The sequence below is a fragment of the Corvus hawaiiensis genome, chromosome 14 (genome assembly GCF_020740725.1).
Source record: "Corvus hawaiiensis isolate bCorHaw1 chromosome 14, bCorHaw1.pri.cur, whole genome shotgun sequence".
Lineage (NCBI taxonomy): Eukaryota > Metazoa > Chordata > Aves > Passeriformes > Corvidae > Corvus > Corvus hawaiiensis.
In genome coordinates this window covers 7,152,975-7,172,898 of record NC_063226.1, presented here as the reverse complement: position 1 = coordinate 7,172,898, position 19,924 = coordinate 7,152,975, and the positions used below count along the sequence as shown (strand labels likewise).

The 19,924-nt window shown below is 41.9% G+C and overlaps 1 protein-coding gene across 2 annotated transcripts; it reads right to left on the bottom strand.

Annotated features, from left to right (window-relative positions):
* Window positions 1-5,141: 5,141 nt before the first annotated feature.
* On the bottom strand, window positions 5,142-18,658 carry MOSPD1 (motile sperm domain containing 1). Of its 2 annotated transcripts, none has more exons than XM_048319355.1 (6): window positions 18,570-18,658; window positions 13,383-13,639; window positions 13,132-13,207; window positions 10,186-10,412; window positions 8,066-8,227; window positions 5,142-5,681 (listed from the first exon to the last, which is right to left on the bottom strand). In XM_048319355.1, the coding sequence occupies exons 2-6, from the start codon at window positions 13,534-13,536 to the stop codon at window positions 5,650-5,652; spliced, it is 651 nt and encodes a 216-aa protein (XP_048175312.1). In that variant the 5' UTR covers window positions 13,537-13,639; window positions 18,570-18,658; the 3' UTR covers window positions 5,142-5,649. The 2 variants fall into 2 exon arrangements, with proteins under 2 accessions (XP_048175312.1, XP_048175313.1); XM_048319356.1 differs by lacking the exon at window positions 18,570-18,658 and adding an exon at window positions 14,459-14,556.
* Window positions 18,659-19,924: the final 1,266 nt, after the last annotated feature.

Sequence of the window (19,924 nt, the reverse complement as noted above, 5' to 3'; positions counted from 1 at the left end):
CAACCTTTCTCATCACCAACAGGCAGATGGAGTTTAAGTTGATCCCTTTTCTCATGGAGGCAACAAGTTAAAATATTTGTAAATGCTACTGAATGTTTACAGCTACAGTACAGTAATTGAAACCTTACTGATACAGAGAGGAGTGCTTGACAAGAATCCTTTTCAATAACTGGGTGCAAAAATTGTCACCTCAGGTTCATTTTCTTGGGGTGATTGTTTTACCCGTACTAGCGGAGCCTTGCCATTTCTGCATATCTGGTGGCAGCATCCTTGTTTGATAAACTTGAGAGCAGTTGCCAGTCAGGCCAGGCCTTGCTCAGGAGATGCCTTTCCTCTGGCACGGAGCACTCGAGGCAAACACCCTGCATCCCAAAGACCCAGACCCCACACACATGCTGAGACTGCTTCCACCACTGGGGCTTTGTGGTAGAAGCACAAGAGAGGAAAAAAATAAACCACTGAAAGAGAATAACCTTGTTTGACTTTCAGTAGCTGGCTTGGGAGCAGAAATTTCAGAAGGGGGGAGGAGTCGGGTGCATTTAAACCAAAACCAAACACAGCCTCAACATGCCTTCGTGCTGGCTCCCCTGTGTCTCTCAAGGAACTGGTGGGACATCCCCAATGTCACAAAGATTCCTCAGACAAATCTGGCATTTATCAAATTCAAAATTCTTCTGTTAGTTTGGTTTCTTATTATTTGTTTCATCAGAGCCTTAGAAAATGCTTGCTATTTTAAGATTTTCTTCAATGACAAATAATTGTTTGCAAATGTTTAGAATTTTGCTGGATGTCAACCCAGCTAGGAAGAGCTGCTCAAGAGGAAGCAGGTTTTGCTGCATGGACTAATCTTTGGAAATGTGGTTCTCCTGGTTACTTTTTGTCCTTGTGTGGAGAAAAATCAAATCCATGATGTGCATAGCACATGTTGGGGTTTGTGGCACAGAAATCGGGTACTGTGTTTTCTTTCAAGCCAGTTTAAATAAAGCTGGCACTGAAATCACTGCAAGAAGCTTGCTGCTAAAAATACACCAACATCCTTTCATTTTAAGTGCATTCACTTCAGCAGTCAGTTTGGATTGTGGAGATTCCTGGCAGATTCTTGAGGGAAAGGCGCTAATGGGTTTGGTGATGTTGACAGAACGTGGGTTTCCAGAGCCCTACTGCAGTTTTGTTTCTCTTTTTTTTTGCTTGTTTGTTTATGTCTGTCAAAGCAAATGCTCATCTAATGCCTTGATGTTCATACCTCGAGCCACTGAGTGTGCAGTTTTCTGGAGAAGAACACTCTCATTTTTTTACTGTAAATCATATTTTGCTATTGAAAATTTTATTGCTAGGGTTTTTTTTTTAACTGGAAACATGCATTTAAGTTCCATTACAGGGCACCTGTTACTTAGCCTTTTTCCTCACAATGAGGAGACACCCATAGCTGTAATCGTGGTTGTGCTCTTGCTTAAATTATTTCTTTGCAGTCTCTGCTGTTTTGAAGACCAGCATGGTCGCTTTGCCTGCATGTAATTCCAGATTATATTGTCAGCATGGTCATACAGCTTTGCAGATTTCCAAGAGCTGATGTGCATTAGCTACAGCTCATTATCCAAAGTAAACAGCTCATTAGCGTTCAGAGGAGAGCTTCTACAGAAGACAAAAATACACCCAAAAGTGAGAGTATGCCATTACTCGGCTTTAGTTGAGACACTGCAAGTGTTGCCTGCCTGTGTTCATTCCTCCAACTCTCCTTTTTGGAGGATGCACTTGTTCTCCAGACTCCTTTCACTGAGGTCGTTATCTGTAAATGGCTCTTGCTGACTGTGTGGCGATGGTTTCCCAATCCTCACAAGCTCCTGTGGGGCAGTAACAAGTGAGTGATGGGCTGCTGGCAGCAGTGAACTTCACTCTCCTTCAGTGGTTTCCGTCTTAATTTAATTTCCTCAGGCAGCACGTTATGCCTGCAGGAAAGGGACTCCAGCACTATTAACTTTGGCTCTTTCTCCTCCACTTCTAGTGGGAGATGGTGCCTTCCCTACACTGCAGTGAGCAGGTGAGTGCTCTGTTTCCCAGGGACACAGGAGGGAACCTGTTTTCCACGGCCACTTGGCCCCTCTCTCTGCACACAGCTGGCAGGAGGGTCAATACCAGGATTGCTCAGGCCTGCATGCTTTGTAGGGCAGTGTGTTCCCTTCTTTTCTCTGCCCAGAGGGGCTTATGCAAGGCCAGAGGGCAAAGCACCTGAGCTGCTCCGACTCAACAACTCAAATGCCCACCTGGCAGAGAAAATGATTCAAGGTTTTGGGGGTTTTTAAGGCCTCCTGTACAAGGGGTTTTTTTAAGACCTGATCCTTAAATTTGATGTTGCCCTGAGTGTAAGTCTGAAGTGTGAGATTCACACTCCTGACAAAGGAAAGGGGCAATGGAACTTTGCATTTATAAGGGAAGCTGTTACAAGGAAAGTGAGGTATCTTAAATGTACATTGACAAATGAGGACTAAAATACAATGATTTATTGCCAAACCTATTTGGCAGCCTCTTTCCAGTTTAGGCTTGTTGGTTATCAGATACTTGTACGTAGGAGGAAAGATGAAATAACTTATGATGGGATTTGACAGCTCTTAATTAGCTGATTTCAGGATTTCTCTGCTTTTTTTGTTGAAGGCACAGTTCTGTGCATGCGCTTCTCTTGGAGCTGCTGCAAATATCCCTGTGGAGCTGTTTCAAGAGCAGTGACTCTTCCCATCTCGCAGCAACGCTCCACTGTCTTCCTGGGGCATGTCTTGAGACATGTCAGCAGCAGCAACTCAGCTTTTCCCTTTGCAGAGACTGATTTGTTTCCAGGTGGTGGCCGTGTGAGGGTGCCAGACCTGCTCTCTGGGGCTCCATCATCAGCTGTGATCCCTGGTGCAATTAACTGATTCCCTGAGAGCCCTGTCTGTCCCTGGAGCTCTGGAACGGTGCCCTGGGTCTACTGAAGTTTCAAGCACACTGTGATTCACTCCTCTAGAGAAACACGATCATCTCAGGATTTTCTGATCCAGACAAGTGCAAACACCTAGAGAAGATCATGTACCAAGCCTACAGCGACAGGGAGTGACGCTCCCCAAAGTGATCTCGGCAGCATTCCCACTTCCTGCTGCCAGCACAGCTCGTCTGAGCTATCGGTGCCATAGCAAGTGCTGGGTAAACACCAGGATTGTTTCTACTGGATGATCTCAAAGCCCTCCCAACTGTCTGCTGAAAATATTTGCCCATTGCAAGGAAATGACTGTTTGTTTGTGTTAGGAGTCAGGAACGGGAAATGACGTACACACTTAACTGTTTTTCCTGGTGTTTCTAAGAGGTATATTCACTGTCTCGGGTCTTATTTCCAAAGGCATCCAGTGTTTCCTGCAACTCTAGTATGTAAGTACTAGAGGTATGTGCATGCACATAAATATATATAAAATCAGGAAATACCTCACAAATCTTGTGTATCCACCTGGTAAAATTTTACTGATGCCCTGCTATGACTATGCTGTAACATAATTTGATACATTCTCCCTCACTGCTGAACTGAAACTGTCCTCAGGTCTTGTTTTCCCAACTGGGATAAACCTGTGATTCTGCAGTGTGCTGCAATCTCCCTGAAGGAGAAAGCAGTCAGAATTCACACTTGTCATCCTTATTTCACCCAAGTACCAGTTTTATCTGCATCTGCTGAGTTATTCTGTGCATTTAATCTTTTTCTGTGTATTGCTCCTCGCTTGCCTTGACAAAGAAGTGGTCCACTGTTTTTAGTCTTTTTGGTTGACGGTAAATTTTTGTTCCTGATTTCTTTGGTCAAGGTGTTTTTTTAAACCAATCATTTCTCTTCAGATTCCTTGAAAACGACTGCTAGCATCTGTGTCCTGGGATCTGCCTTCTCCACACATGTGCTGTCCTGCAGGACTGAGGCAGTTCCAAGTGTCAGACCTGGTTACAGTGACTCTGAATTCCTACAGGTGAGATTGTCACTTCTGTACTTCTGCAACTGTCCAGGAAAACATGATCCCGGTCCATGACTGGAACACCAGGATATAGGGGGAAAAAAGGGTTCGTGTTGGGCTTTTTTAATCAGCTTGGGCACACCAAAATGTTTAGCCAGGCTGTTGGGTGCTAAGATAAGGTACGACATGGTGCTTTTATCTCCCCAACTTCTGTTCCGTTCCCTCACCTTTCCCCATGCAGCAGCAGGTTAAACCACCTCGTGAAAATCAGAATTCACAGTGTAGGTACTTCACAGAACTGTGAAGCTACAGGAACAGAGTCCTGCAGTGGCAGGAAAACACTGACCCAGCCACAAGCTCAGTGTTGGAGGGAAGTGCTGTGCCTGCAGCATGCTCTGGCACACGGCCTTCTAAACCAGCTGGGAACCTTTTTTGGTTTTTTCTTAATGACTGTTAATGTTTGACTTTATCATCTGATGCTGATAGATGACACAATCCTTGTTCTTCCAAGAATCAAACTGAAGTAGCATTATATAAGAAAAATTGTAGTGGTTAACAACTTTTTTCAACTTCTCTTTCTCTCTTTTTTTTTTTTTTTAAGAAACTGTTTTTTGCACAGTTTCTTTGTATTTCCATGATTAAGCAGAAAAGTGACCCGTAACATGCAGGGGGAAAGAAGGTCTGATTTCCAAACTTTTTTATTCATATCAGAGCATACTCTATAGACTTCTTACAAAGATTTGTCTGTATGAACCCAACACCATAATAGCTGCCCCTTTCAGAATTAACATCTTGACAATGAAATGTTAAATGAAGGGAAATGCTTGTTGGATGAAACAAGATTAATGTTCACCTCAAATATGAAACTGGCATTTAAGCAGAAGTTTCTGATAGAAAAGAAGTCCCTGTGGTAGCTGTGGGGGGAGGGATGTAGAGAAATGCCTTTGCTATTACACTTAGTTTGGTCTCTAAAATAGAAAAAAAGGTGAATTTTGTATTTGTATGAGCTTGTGTTAATGCCATTTCCATGCATCCCTAAGAAATGAAGGGGTCTGATTACAGAATTTGATTTATTGTCTACAATTGTGGTACAAAATGGCCGTTGCAAAAAATTATTTCCCCAGGTAAGAAAATGAGCACTCGGTATATTGGTAATGATGAAGTAAGAAATTTGAGAATTACTTCTTCACCTAAAATTCATGGTTTATTTCATAGTTTCACTGATGGAATTTTTCATTTTCTTCAATGATCAGTCACGACTCTCACCTCTCTGGTATGTATATACAGAAGTGTTATGTGCCAGCCTTGGCAGGTACAACCACAAACCAAATGAGCGTTTTTACAGAAGACAGTTTGCTTTTATAGTGATCACGCACTGATGTGAACATAGACTAAAAATAACAAATGTTGTTTTAATAAGGATTTTTTACAGTAGGCATAGATATAAAAGTTTTTTCAAATTATTTTCACAGGTATCACTGAACATTTCATAGCTGTCTGTTACAGAAGCACCGCAAAGTGCTTTGAGTCTTTCATTTATTATACACAGTTAAAATATATTACACTTCTGAAGGTATCTTAAATCACTGAACAGTTTTGCTAGCATCTTAATGAGCCAAATGGGAGTAAAAGGCAGTCCACATTCATTATGTGAATATACAGTAAGGTGTTAGACATCCTATGAACTCATTGCTCATGTTCTCAAAATAACCATGGTGATGAGACCTGAAAGACAAGAATTAAGAACTAAGCACTTTGATTTCACGCAAAATAAAACATTTAAAATAAAGAGTTTACTCTGCCACAGGCCAGAAAATATAGTAAAAGTGCATAAATACATGCAGAAAGCATCTATATATACACTTAAATATTAGAAGTATGGCTCCAAATTTTGATGTAGTCAAAAAATCAACGCTGAAGTGTGGTGCATGTAATAACTGAATGTCAATGAAGATATAAATACTCCAAACAATTACTGATCTCTTTACTGGAAAATCTTAACACTGAACTTTTGACTTGGGTAAGTGTAACACTAGCACCTAAACCCCATTTTTCTTGGGGGCCAGTTATGGGCAGTGTCATTCGAATGCTGAATCATCAGTAAGGCAGATTAGTTGAAGGCTCCAAGGCTTTTTTCAGCTCTGTGCATAGTAACTGATCAAAGACCAGTTTTACACAAAGATGTTAAGCTTCCTTGTCAGTCTGCAGAGGGAGCTTTCAACAGACTCTTTGTTGTGACCTTTAAAGAGGGAAGAAAAAAAGAACTGCTCTGATAGAGGTTAAAAACAATTAAAACCAGATGAAAACAGGAAATAGGGGCTAATAAACTTACTCATGACACACTGCAAAGTTAATTTTAATTATGTGCTGATACAGGAAAAAAACCCCAAATCTGCAGTTCTTAGCCATGGGTTATATTGCACAAGGTAAGGGAAGAACATAAGGGAAGAACATAAGGGGTCCCTGAATTCCAGCCTTATGTAACATCAAAATAACAATTTATCAGTTCTTGGGCAATCTCACTTTCTTGCAGGCTCAGATGATGTCACTGTAACAGCCTTTCAGTTCAGAGAGCTTGGCTAAAGCCTACAGATCTCACCATGGATAAAGACATTTCTGAGACTATTTTATCTCCTGCCACTCCATACTGATGGAACTTGGCTACTTTATGAAGATGGTGAAGGCAGAAGCATGACAGAACAGAGCTGCAACATTGCCTTCCATTAGATCAGCAATTTATCCCTTAACAAGGAACTACAGCTCAGCTATTTATTTAGGTCTGTATTGGTTCAGACAACCAGTGCTCCCACAGCTGCTGGATCCTTAGCTTGGATCAATTCCATCATCACAGACGAAGAGCAGAGGCTTCTGGAGAACAGCCTGTACCACTTGTACAGGGACTTCCAGACAATAAAGGGTTTAACTCATTTCTGTTAATCAAATACTTCTCAAATATCATATAGTCCTGTCAGTGTGATATAACAACCCTTGCCAATTGGATTTGCTCCACAATCCAGTTGTACTTCCTTGTGGAAGAAAGTGGTTTCAACTTCTCAAGAGCAATTGACTTTCTACATGAGCAAGAGTTGCACACAAAAGAATCTGTCCATGAACACTAAAAATGCTGCCAGCAAAGAAGTCAAAACCTGTCAAAACTTCATAGGCAATCAAGAAACAGGTTCAGTTGCTGCAAATGTATAAAGTCAAAGGGCTTAAAACTGTAGCTGGCACAAGCAGAACTTGGAGTCAATTTCAAAAGCAGAGATAAAAACAAAGTGAGAATTACTGCAAGGTCTGATCTGAGAATCCATCAGCATCAGTTTGGGCAAAGAGCCACAAGTGAGATTTCAAGCCACTTCAGCAGATGGACCTGAGTCAGCAGTATGCATGAACCAACAAGAACTTGCACTTTTCCCCATGACTACCTCACCTCTAGCTATCAGTTTGAAGCTGCCTAGCTCTTTTCCTTTAAATCCTCATTTCTGCCAGGTAGTGGGACAGGAGAATTGAGTTTAGTGTGACTGTTCTTCAAATCTGAAATAGTTATAGAGAAACAGTCATAACAAATGAAATGTGCAACTCATCTATGCTGGCTAATGCGGGAGCAAGTTACAAATCAGGAAGAACTGTGGATGGTAGTGGTCTCAGGGTTTACAACAACTTACTGCTACATGTATCAGGTGCTTATTAAACAGGTACTGAGAATGAAGCCTTAAAAAACAGCTCATGGGGGCTGGAGGGAGAAACACAGTAACACATTCTACATTCTGCAATAGAGTAACTATTGCAATGCAAGAGTAAGAAACAGCACATTCTATTCAGGTTTGTTGGCAGATGACTGTTGTTGGCCCATCATCAAATAAAGCTGAAATTAGCATGTAGGGGCCTGTGTGCAATAGGTATCAACTCAAATCTGGTCTAAAACACAATAACTAATTTACCCTGCTATCACCACGGCTGCAAATTAAGATCTAAGCCAAGATGCAAAACAAAATGTAATGTGGTGTTTTGTCTCCATCCAGTTTCCTGAGGCCACTGGCGAAGACAGGCAAAGTTTTCCAAACTCATAGATGTTGCAGGAAAATGTTTATAAAATCCAAAGTGCTTACCTAAAACATAAGCAGCTACTAACTTCTGATTCACACTTAAGTGGAGGTAGAGAGGCACCAGGGATTCCATTTCCCCCAATGTAGGTAGCATTAGTGCTGCGACACACACTACTCCAAGGAAGACTGTGAGTAAACTCGGTCCCGACGAGGCAGTTCTGTTTTCTGAAAAAGCAAGACAGCACCACCTGTAAGGAATATCTGAATAATATAAACATTAAATATTCTGCAAGAATGTCTGCAGTACATGGGAGCTGAAATATTCTCAGATCTTCCTTTTTGCTCTGGAGTTTGCAGCGGGTGGAAGACAACTCTTAAACCCACCCTTCTAAACCTTCTGCATTCTGCAGTGGAGGAGGCTGCTCCCTGTTCTGATGCTGGAACTTGTTTTCACATGACTTCCCAAACCCCTCCCTTCTGGAGGAACAGAGCCTGCCAGGCCCAGTTGCTATATATACACACTCAGGACATCTGGATGTCTCAGCAATGCTTGAGGTTTCCCTGTGCATCCTGATTCCATTCCTTGATATGTTCCTTCAGTGATCAGTAATCAATCAGTTAAGAGCACCCAAAAGACCTGCACAGGCAGGTAACTGCTCACACCTCCTGAATAAAACCCGCCTGCAGCAGAAGCACAGGTTCTTGGGCCAGATGAGCTCCCCTTCATTCTTTACAGGATTCAAGGGCTACACCTGAGCCAGAGTCTGTTTACATGCCACAAATTAGTAAAATTTAAATCTTACTCTAAAAACTTTGAGAGTGAGCCACTCTGACAGTTCAGGATTACCAGAATAAGGAAATGCAACCCATAGACAATAAAGACTTCCTCATAGTCTTTATTGCCCTGCACTTTAACAGCTGGAACCTACTCAAAGGCCTACTGTGTCATCTTTGAAAAGAGCTGTTTACATGTTAGCTGAATACCTCTAACCAAATCCTTAAGGCCCATTGGAAAATAGACAATGTTTTTATCAACTTCTCCTATCCTGAGTGACTAGCAATATGTGCTCTATTTTAATTCCAAAAATCTCTTATTTCCAGGTTGTAGGTTACATGCAAATACTGCAGTTTCTTTGTTTACTGCTTTTCTGTAAGTAAGCGATATAATGTAGTCAACAAGGTTTTTAAGCAGAGAAATAGCATTTGGATTAGGACCAGTATCAGATTGTTCAGAATGGCTCAAACCTCTTTCCTGGAACAACTATCACAGGAACATTTTGTTCTGTGAGCCCGGAGACCTCTGTAGGTTTGCTTTAACTGTGTATCCTACTAATATCTGTTATGAGGTTTCTTTTAATAAGAAGTGTTTCACCAGCCAACAAACTCAGTATAAATAGTGAAACAGATTCATTTTAACAACATGAACACTCTCAAGGAGCTTCATCTGTTTTCTGGAATTGATTTTTGTTGTCCTGCAAAATATAACAGTGACAAGAACATTTCAGTATAAATCAGTAAAAGTAACAAGAATGTAGACGATCAAGAATCAGTTTAGATTCATTTCAGGTACAACTTGACACTTTTTATCCTACCCCTTCAATTTAACTGTCTGGCCCAGGTTTTCAAGACTCTTGATTCACTTCCTCACGTATGAAACATGCAGTTTTCAGCCACCAACTGTGCTTTTCTGTTCTTGTGGGACAGACAAAGGAATGGGCGGAGAACAAGGAGCACTTTAGAAGATGTTCTGGCAATATTTCCTGCTCATCAGGAAATGGGGGATTAAGGGTTTGGAACAAACTCAGAAGAGGCATATGCTTTTAAAGAGCTCAAGGGAAAGAACAACTACCATCCTTTCACAGATAAATTCCCATTGTCTGTATGAGAACTCCTGGTCCAGAGGAACAGTGGATGCACTCTCCAACGTATGACATGCAAATACAGGGCAGCAAAAGGTCTTTCTTGATTGATCAAGACAGCATAAACAGCATAGCCACAGTTTGGGTTCTTGTGTACCGTCATCTTCAAGTGATAAAGACAGCAGTCTTACAGGTACATAAAAAGAATTATTTTAAAACTTATTTCTGTTTATATTTTAAAAATATTTTAAGTCTAGTCTTTCTAGTCACTAGAGCTATTCAAAACTGATTCAGAACACAGGAGGGGTAAAAGATTTCAGCTACCTGGTTGACATAAAGTCTGCTCAAAAAAGACACTTTCAGTCAGGTGTTCTTTTATTCGTTTTTCCTCCTCTTCCTTTTGCTGTTGCTGTTCCTTTGCAGATGGAAGCAGAGTAGCAATAATCTCCTTTTTCCCTAATGCTTTCCTCTGGCTCTGCTCAGACACTTGGAGACGGAATTTATCTATGACACCATAGTAAGAAGCCCGAACATCTCTGTGACGAATCACACTGCAGAGAAAAACAACATTTTCAAACAGATGAACTACTAAGAAGCATGTCCGTTGTGGAATTATATCCTATATCACCAAGTTTGCCGTCTGTCCTCCTCCTCCAGATAAACTGGAATAATCCAGACCTCCATTACCTCCTCCATCACTCAATGTTCTTGAAGATTTGATCTTACCTCCTCTCTCCCCCATCTCCTCTCAAGCCCATCTTTGCCTCAGTCTGAGGCCAAGCTGCCAACTGATGAAGCAACAATTATCTGAAAGATGCCTCTTCCTCCTGTGTCAAAGTTGTTTGATGCTGGCCAGTGATTTTAAAAGGTATGAGGGGACTAGAGTGAACAGGGAAAGGAGTTGGACAGGTGTTTGGCAAGAAAAAGTCCAGCTTCTTGAGGAAACCAGGCTTAAAGCTTTAAAATTCTTCCTCAGAAGCAAAATTCATTCACTCTATGGACAAGAGTCAGACAGGGATTTTCAAAATCAGAAACCCACCATTGAGAGCATGTTTGGAACCTATAAAAAGCACAGCTTTAAAATAGTACTGATCAACAACAAAACAAGATCTCTGAGCAGTGCTGTGCTCAATTGCCTCCACTCTGCATTCATGATTCATCATGAGAATACGTATCTAGCATTGAAAAGCTACAACACTTAGGTTTTGAAGTGTTATCAGCTCTTACGGTAAATAAGGATTTCAACTATTTTTCCAAATGTTTTTTCGTGAAAGGTTACTTTGAGTTTCTAAGATAACAGCAGCTAATCTGAAAAACATACGTACAAATATGAAGATTGCCATCTCAGGGGGGGAAAAAAATGACTGTACCCTTAGTAACACAGGATAGTAGTCTTAAAATTGCTTCAAGAAACTGACCTTTGTGATAATATATACATCAAAATGCTGCAAGAAATGGATTTTTGTTTTTCAGTCTTCATTTAAAGGAACTATATCACATCAAGATATCTACAAGCATTAGCACGTAGCCAGTGCTTGCAACTGGTATCTAGTTTGAATAGACTATTCAACACAGAAACAGAGACCAAGTCATCCCCTCAGCAAGAGGGCTGCAGTGATGTTTTACGTCACTTCAGAGGCAAAGGAGTGTGCCTATGACAGGCTTTCAGCAAGTAGAGTGTTGACTGGGCAGCTGCCTTCACTAAAACAAAAAGCCTTTTCCCCTCACAACCTTAATTCATACAGCTCCCAGCATATCAGCACAGCAGATCAGCTCAAATTTCTTCCTTTAACACTTCCTTTTAAACTGGTGTTCCTACTCCTAGTACCATGGTACTAACTACCAACCTAAACAGAATCTTTACATAACACTGTGCTAGGAGAACATGTATCTGCTGCCAAGCAAGGAGATATTTTCTGCAGACCCTGATAAACAGATACATTCTCCTGTTTCTTTTTAGAGATCATTGCATAATTGGAAGCTCTGTAGAATATCTGTTTATCTGGCAACTGGCCACACTTGCATAGTACTGCTCATATCCTAGCAGTAAACAGTGTCCTTAATCAGCAACCACTGGAAAGGGATGGGGGGTTTTGCTGCACAGAAAAATCCCCTTGGAACATGTGTATGTCTTATTTTCCTTTATTTAATAAAACCCATTTGTTTAACCAAATGAATCAAGCTTGTGTAAATGTCTGCTGAAGACTGGAATAGCTCACTGATACACTGGTATATTCTGAGCTGTTTCGTTCCATTTTTAGCATTGTTGCCCCTGCTCACTGAAACTTTCATAGAAACTAGTTCCATGTTTTAAATTAGTTTTTTTTTTCTAGTTCCATGTTTTAAACTTCCTTTCTATTTGGTGAGTCCTTGGAATTTTTCAAATTGCACCTAAAGAAAGCAGTCTACAGGAATAAAGAGCCATTCCCCAAGCACACTTACTATTTATCAGACAAAAGGTTTCTGTATATGGCCATTTGTTAGCCAGAGATTCCAGGTGGTGTTTCACAGTTTGAAAAATGTCTATTCAAAAAGTTCAGTCTGCTCTTATAGGTACTTCAGACTTTCTTCAGCTGTATCTGTACATCAGCACAGAAATAATGTGGCAAATAGAACATAAAGAGAGTTGGTCTATTTTAGCTTATACACCTACTCTTCTTCAGCTTTCAGCAGCCTACAGACCCTGTACATTACTGTGGTCACTTAAGCAGCCTCCTTCTGTTCTGAGTTACTGGGTTGACACCTGACAGGAGAGACAAGGGGAAGACACAGAGATCTGAGAATGAGAGGGGTGGTCAGGGTGAAAGGTAGGCAAAACTACCTTTATTAACATGGCCCAGGAACATGGGCTCAGTAGAACTGCATACATTTCCATTTTGCCAATCTGCAAACAAGTATTTCTCACAAACAAATCCCAGCCCTGGGGGTTTTGCTTTTCTTGTTATTTCTAACAAAAAGGTGCTCTGAGGAGTCTCATATTACTCTCATTCCTGGTTTACAAACTACCTTACAAGATGCATTTACTGGCATTTTATACTCAAAGACAAAATTAAAGAAGGACGTATCTCCAGTATCGTAATACCTCTGCTCTAGAGGGAAAGAATAGCAAAAATCAGAGCCACAAGTATACATGAGATTATGAAAACATATCTTAATCCAACTTGTATTTTACAACATGCATGCTGTCGTTTACAACCTCTTAAATAAAGAAAGAAATTAAGATAATAAAACGTTGTATATTAGGAAAAAACCCAACCAACTTCTACTTACATATCAACACAGCACTGAGGCTTCACTGCACCAGTAGCATCCACCACCGCATATTTATTTGGAGTAGTACAAAGAACTGCAAGGAAAAGGACAGGAGTGGTAACAAATAATTAATTAATACATCACCAGCTTCATTAACAGATACATGTAGAGACACGACTTTGTTTTTGTCACAGATACGATTTGTTACATGAATTATAATTGGAGATCACCAACTAGCCCTTAAATAGAACTTAACCTAAGAAACCCACCTTTGAATTTTAAGGCAAACTCATAGGGGTTATATAGAGTCAACACCTGCTTGTGTGTTGACTGGTCATCTGCATAAAATATAAGTTCTGTAGGAAAAACAAAAACAGGAAGATTTCCTTCCACTAACTCTGGCTGTCTTTTTTGTTGCTGCATTGGCACTGAATCCTCCTTGCTGCTTCTTGTGTTCTTATGATTTTGTATCCTCAGAGACTTCAGTTTTTGAATCGTTTAAGAATTCCAAAGCATTTTGGCAATTCTAAAGGAAAAAATGGGAAAAAAAGAGAAAAGGCAAGAAGATTATTTCCATAAGTCTGTACTAAACTGAGGCAGTTAACAAAGGTGTAAAAATGTAAAACGTGATGCTTGATTATGAATCTACCTCTACTCATGTTCCTTCAAAAATACTGAGAAAGAAAAAATATTTGCACTGGGTTTCCATCTATTTAACAAACTGTTGTAAATGAATGGATAAGCACCTCTCCAGTGTATCGTGGCAGCATTTGGGGGCCCAGTCCATGACTAGGGCTGCTTATGCTGGGTCTCTGCAACACAAACCAAATGACAGCAAAAAGAAATCCCATCCTTGCCTCAGGACACCAACACCTGAGAAACACTAGGGCAGAAATGAGGAAACACAATGACACTGAGGCAGCAGGAGTCACTGTTTAGGCAGGAACCTTTCCGTAGGGATGACCTCCCCGGAGGAGGTATAACAAGTTAGGAATCTCCTCAACTAGGCACCCAGGTATGTCAAATCCCAGGGATTCAGAACAAAGGAATGGGGAACACCTCTATGTCTTGTTCAAACTAAACTCCCTGTTCCAGCTGCATAGTTACAGGCAATGAATGGAAAAATGACTGGGATGAGTAACACCAAACAGATTTGGGATTTACTATTTTATGAAGAGACTACAGGTTTTCTATCACCACTGCCTCTAACCAAAGTATGATCCCCCCCACAGTTCTATTTTGAGTGACATTCCAGAATTAAACCAGAACCCATGACCCAACCAAGAAACAATCCCAAATATAATTCATAAAATAGAATTAAGGCCAGACTCCTCAGCACACATACCATTGACTTTACACATGACAGAGAGAACAAAGTCTTCTCCTCCCCCAAAAACTTCATATTTCACTGCAGCTTCTATAGGTTAATTATCAAACTGAAGGCATCCTTTGAGGTCTAACTTTATAGTAAAAAACATTAAAAGAACAAAAAGTTCCTGCTGACTCATTAGATGTCATTTCCACTTCCCATAAAGCTTTTTAAAACAAGGTACATTTCACCTATTCTCCAGCCCAATACACTGGTTTAGTTGCACCTTAAAGAATTTAGTTTCTGAAATTTCTAGCAGCAAATAGCCCAAACATTATGAACAATCAAAAACAAATGCTTGTTTCTGCATTCTAAACATCATGATGATCACATTTCCAAGCACCAGATACGTATTCCATACTTGAAACATGACACACATTCACGTGTTTACTAAAGTATATCTGTCATACCATCAGATTTACAGGTTCTGATTCTTATTCACATACGAAGCTTTTAAATTTATTTATTTAGTTATTAAAATAGCAAATTATCCCTGTAGAATCTAAATTCATGGGTCTCACTGGAATGTCTTTCCCCATGATCCAGTTTCTTTTCAGAGTACAGGCTTGTTTCCACTTCACTGAAATGCTACTAATAATATTCCGAAAACAAATCCCCAATGATAGTGTTCCAAGCTGATGTTCTGTTACCTTATTAAGAAGAGCCTAGAAAAAGAAATGGCTCTGTAAGTGGCAATTTGGGTTCTGAGTGCTTCTTGGAATTATGGTGAATCCCTTTTGTTTCAGAAGAATCAACAAACTCTGGAATGACTTTGTACAGCAAGTGTAAGTATTATTTCTTGAACAACTTCATGTACTATTGCAAAGTGAGTTTCATTGTTCCATTCAAACATATTAAGACTATATGAAAAGCTAATGTGGAAGAACTGCTGGCTCGTAGGAATACAAAATAACTTTTGATGCTTGTCATAGGCAGAAGATTAAGAATTATTTATTTAAATTTCTTTTACCAAAGTTAGCTCAATGCAGTATGCAGTAAGAATATGTTGGAATCTTTGGTTCTCATACCTATCTACACTGTGCACGTCACGTGTAACAGAAATACAGGCAAACTCTGACATTAACAAAAGGGATTGTTAAAATAAATGTTTTAAGCTACCATAAAACCAACAGCGAGCTACTGCTACACAACTTAACTGACTATATTTAATAAAATTTTCAAGTATTATTTATAATAATCAGTATTATTTTGATGCTTTAGGTTTTTTTGAAACACTGCACATGTTCCATTCCAATTCCTGGCTTCATACCACATCTCCAGTTTCTTCAGCTCAGTCCATGGCAAGTGTTCGGTGTCCAAAACCCCACAATTCTCAGTATCAGTGGAGGTATGCATCACTACGCCTACCAACAGGCTCATTTTTGTTACACATCTGTGGAAAACAGTGTGCAAACCTCCCAGGATTCCACAACCTGCATGTGTAAAGCCACCAATCTTAAAAAAGTATATCCCATTATTGCTTCCTTTTCCTATTTAACTTGGCTGGATGAGGAGCTACCGCCCAAACTGGCAAAAGTAATGTCTGGCAAACCCAGGCCTATAGTAGACACATGTACTGACACAGCAGTGTCATTCAGGGGATAAATTTCTGGATTCCTAAGCAAGCAACCAGTATCCTTTTTGAGACAACAATTTTAGCTTAGAAGTCACCTTGCTGGGACATCTCACCAAGTGACAGTAGCAAAAGCACTTTTCCCAAAGACTGATTGATAAACCACATATACGCTAGGGAAATGTGATGGTTTAGTGTTGATAGTCTTGATAACAGCCCACCTTTCCCATCAATGAGAAACCACCAACACTTCTACAGATAAAGTTTGTATCACCAGAACTACTCTGCCCAGATTAACCCCACAGCAGCTCTAATGGTGAGAATAAGGTCACGTACCCCAGACAGTACATGAACAGAAGCTTGGCTGCCACTCTTCTGCACCTCCACTACAACACAACCACTAAATTTTGTGGTCAATAGTCACCACGATTACTTGCAGCACATAAAGGTAAGCATAAGCAAATCTGTCCCAACCCAGGATCTGTGGTGTCAGGCCTGTGATTTGCACTGCATAGATGGGCTGATCCCAGCAGCACCAATAAAATTCCCGCAGGAGCAGGGATCTGTCAGAGGTAACACTCGCTAGGGCCAGCGTGTAATACCTGAACAATGCCAGCTCATTTCCCAGTGCTCTTTGAAGTCCTGACAAACAATTGTCACTGATATTTTTTCAGCACAATAAGGACCTTTCCTCCCTGAAGTTACTAAATATATACTGCTGGTGTCACAATAGCACAGCTCTGCCAGTGTTTCCTTTGAAATCCCTTTCTTCATAAATTTAACTTGACAGAGAAAAACACGAAGTGAAACGTAACTTCTCTCCAGGGTCAGAAATAACATCAATTGTGATTTGTTTTTACTTAACAAGTGTCTGCTGAATAAATAAATCAACTGAGGAACTTTTTTGTTCCCATTTTAACTTCCAACAACCTCATCACCATGGCTTCCCAGTGCATTTGTTGGTTGTTTTTCTTCATAACAACTGCAAGTAACTACAGAATGTCATCGGGTAAACACTTCATTCAGAAGAAAACCTCTTTACAGTCATGTCTTCACAGTGCTGTTTTAAAAGTTGCCTAATTACAGTGTAATCTACTTTTGTTACATCTCATGATCTACCCCTTAAATCTACACAAGTCTTTCTACACTATATACTCAGTAAAATTGATGCCTTTTGAGTGCATATTTACAAAATAAACTACAAAGTCTTCAAAATTCCCTCCCATGCCAAGCTGAGCAATCACTTTAAGCTACATGCAAATGCAGCACAGGATCTAAAGCACTCCACAAACATTTTGTTTCTCCAAAATGTTTTGAAGGCCTCAACTCGCACTTATGCAAACCAGTGTTTAAACTACCTGCAATTATTTGGGAGCGTCACCCAATGAGAGCACAGAGCCAGTAACCAGGATGGCTGGATTCCATTATTGCTAACTCTGTCACTGACACTCCATGACCTTGAGCAAGCTGGTTAACCTCACCTCAATTTGCTGATCTATGAAGGTACATACTCTGCAAAGTATTTCAGTAGGTGGACGGACCTCTTTGAACTGGCAGAACTGCTCTGATACTTTGCAAAACTGCTACTGTTTACCCCTTCACAGGATGATGAGAAATGTCATCAGTAACTGTCTCCAGGATGCTGCAAAATGAAATAGTCTCAGAGCATTAACTACTAGCATGGGTGACCACACGCATAAATCATGCTGATACTGACAGCAAAATTGTCCTAATGGACCACATTATTTTTTTCAATGCTGAAAAGGTGACTAATAAAAGGAAATATTCAAATGCAACTAAGAGGTATGAAAAGCAGTGAAAAATTAAGTAACAGCTGTGCATTGCTTCTGATCCATTCTGCTACAGGCTCACAAGAACCGTAGAGAAGACATTCAAGGGCACATGTGCTTCAGTCTCTATTTTCTCACTTTCAGTTTGTGTTTAATGCACTAAACTGGCCGATTATTTAAACGTGTACTGTGCTCATTAGAGCTGCGTGGCCCCAAACCGCCTCAGATTAACAGAGGGGAGCACTCTTCCCTGGGAAAGCGACGGGAGGAAAAGCGTTCCGAGCCGTGCCTACTGCCGGCAGGGCACGGCGGTAATTGCACACTCTTAATTGATCCTCTTTGTTCTCCAACGAGGAGCAGCAGCGATACGGGCTGAGGCAGCTGCGCGATAACGGCGCCTCCCGCAGCCGGCCCGGCCCCGCCGCACCGCCCGGCCCGAGCCCCGGCCCCGCACCGCTGCCCCTCGGAGCGACCCCCAGCCCCACAGCCGACCCCGCACTGCTCGGAGCGAGCCCCGGCTCCGCGGGGAAGCGGCGCTAAGCCGGGGCCTCAGAGTGCGGCCGCCGCGCCGCTCCCCATCCCGGCCCCGCCGCGCTCCCGCAGGGCCTGCGGAGGGCAGGGGCGGGAGGCCGGGGCCGCGCGGGCCGGGACAGGCCAGGCCAGGCCGCGGATGTCGCTCCGCTCGCCCGCCCCGTGCCCGCTGTCGCCCCCCGCCCCGACTCACCCGCCCGGGGCCGCTGGTGCGGGCTGGCGCGGCGCCCCTTTGTCCGCCCGTCACTGCGGGCAGCGCTGGGGCTGCCGGGACCGACCGGCCGCCGCCGCCGCCGCGTCACCGCCCCGCCCGCCGCCCGCCCCCGCCGCCATGTCGGGGCTGCCCCGGCGCGCCGAGCTTCGGCGGCCTCGGTGCTGCGGGGTTCGGCGCTGCTTCCCCCGCCCGGGCAGCCCGGCGGCACCGCCGGCTCCCCGGGCAGCGGGGCTTGTGCGGCCGGCCCGGCGCCCCTCACCTGCGGGGAGGTGTTTTTTGATGATACTTCATCTCATCTCACGGTTCCCGAGGTCTGACCCCGTCCCGGAGGTGTTCTTGCCCCTCTCCCGGCTCCCGCTGCGCTCGGGGCCACCGTGTGTTCTACCCTGCGGGGTCCCAGAGCAGCTCGGGTTCACCTCGATGCCGCCCATCGCTGGCAGGTCCCCCGGTGGAAAGGTCGGCCAGTGTCACCCCTGGGCTGAATCAGAACAGAATTATTAGCGAGCCGAACATACAGCCGTGACCGTCTGATCATCCAACAGGACGCCTTAAATGGGACACACTGTCCCGGTGAACACTTCCATGCTGTTACCTTTATCCTGTATTCCTCTTATTTACTTAATGTGCTTTCATTCAATTAGGCTGTTTGTGGACTTCAGCTCATATTATGCATTATCCACTGTATCATCTTCCCTTCGGTTTTTTTCCCAACTTCCCCTCTGGATAATACAAACAAATCTGTGTGTAATCACCACCCAATATCATCCCAAACGTCAAGATCTTTAATGCAGCAAAATGTTTTTGTTGCAAGTCAGGTGGATAATTAAGGTTTATATTGAGCCACCCAGTACAGGATTGCAAAATCTTTTACCCATTACCAAGCTCTACCCCTCAGTGAAATGAACACACATCCGTGGTGAAATAAACACAGCAGCCACGAATGTTTCACAGTAACAACATGAAACAATCCAGAACAGGAAGTAACATATTTTGGCTATTTAAAATCATGGAAGACATTAAAGAAATTCTAAAAAGTATATTTTCTAACTTAGGCAAGATGTGTGTATTAGCACTCACCTTTTTCTGCAGATCTAATGTTTCTAAGAAGTTCAGTCTTACAGCCACAAATTACATAATATTGTTAAATTATTATATATATAAATGATAACCTTGACAGAATTTCTGAAAATGTATGCAGTGAAAACTGGCAAAAAAAATTTTTTTCTTGATGAGTGTAAATCAGTTCAGATTTTAACATGTTTAAAAATAAACTGGAATTCTTGTTTTTAAAAAGATTATCAGAATTCAGCCTTTCAGGATACGTTCAGAAATTA

Excerpts from the sequence above, each read along its gene's own strand:
- MOSPD1 (XM_048319355.1), bottom strand. The coding sequence starts at position 13,536 with ATGCAGCAACAAAAAAGACAGCCAGAGTTAGTGGAAGGAAATCTTCCT. Across the intron at positions 13,208-13,382 it reads GTTTGCCTTAAAATTCAAAG|TTCTTTGTACTACTCCAAAT; the intron begins GTGGGTTTCTTA and ends TTTTCCTTGCAG. Across the intron at positions 5,682-8,065 it reads AGTAGCTGCTTATGTTTTAG|GTCTCATCACCATGGTTATT; the intron begins GTAAGCACTTTG and ends CTTGTCTTTCAG.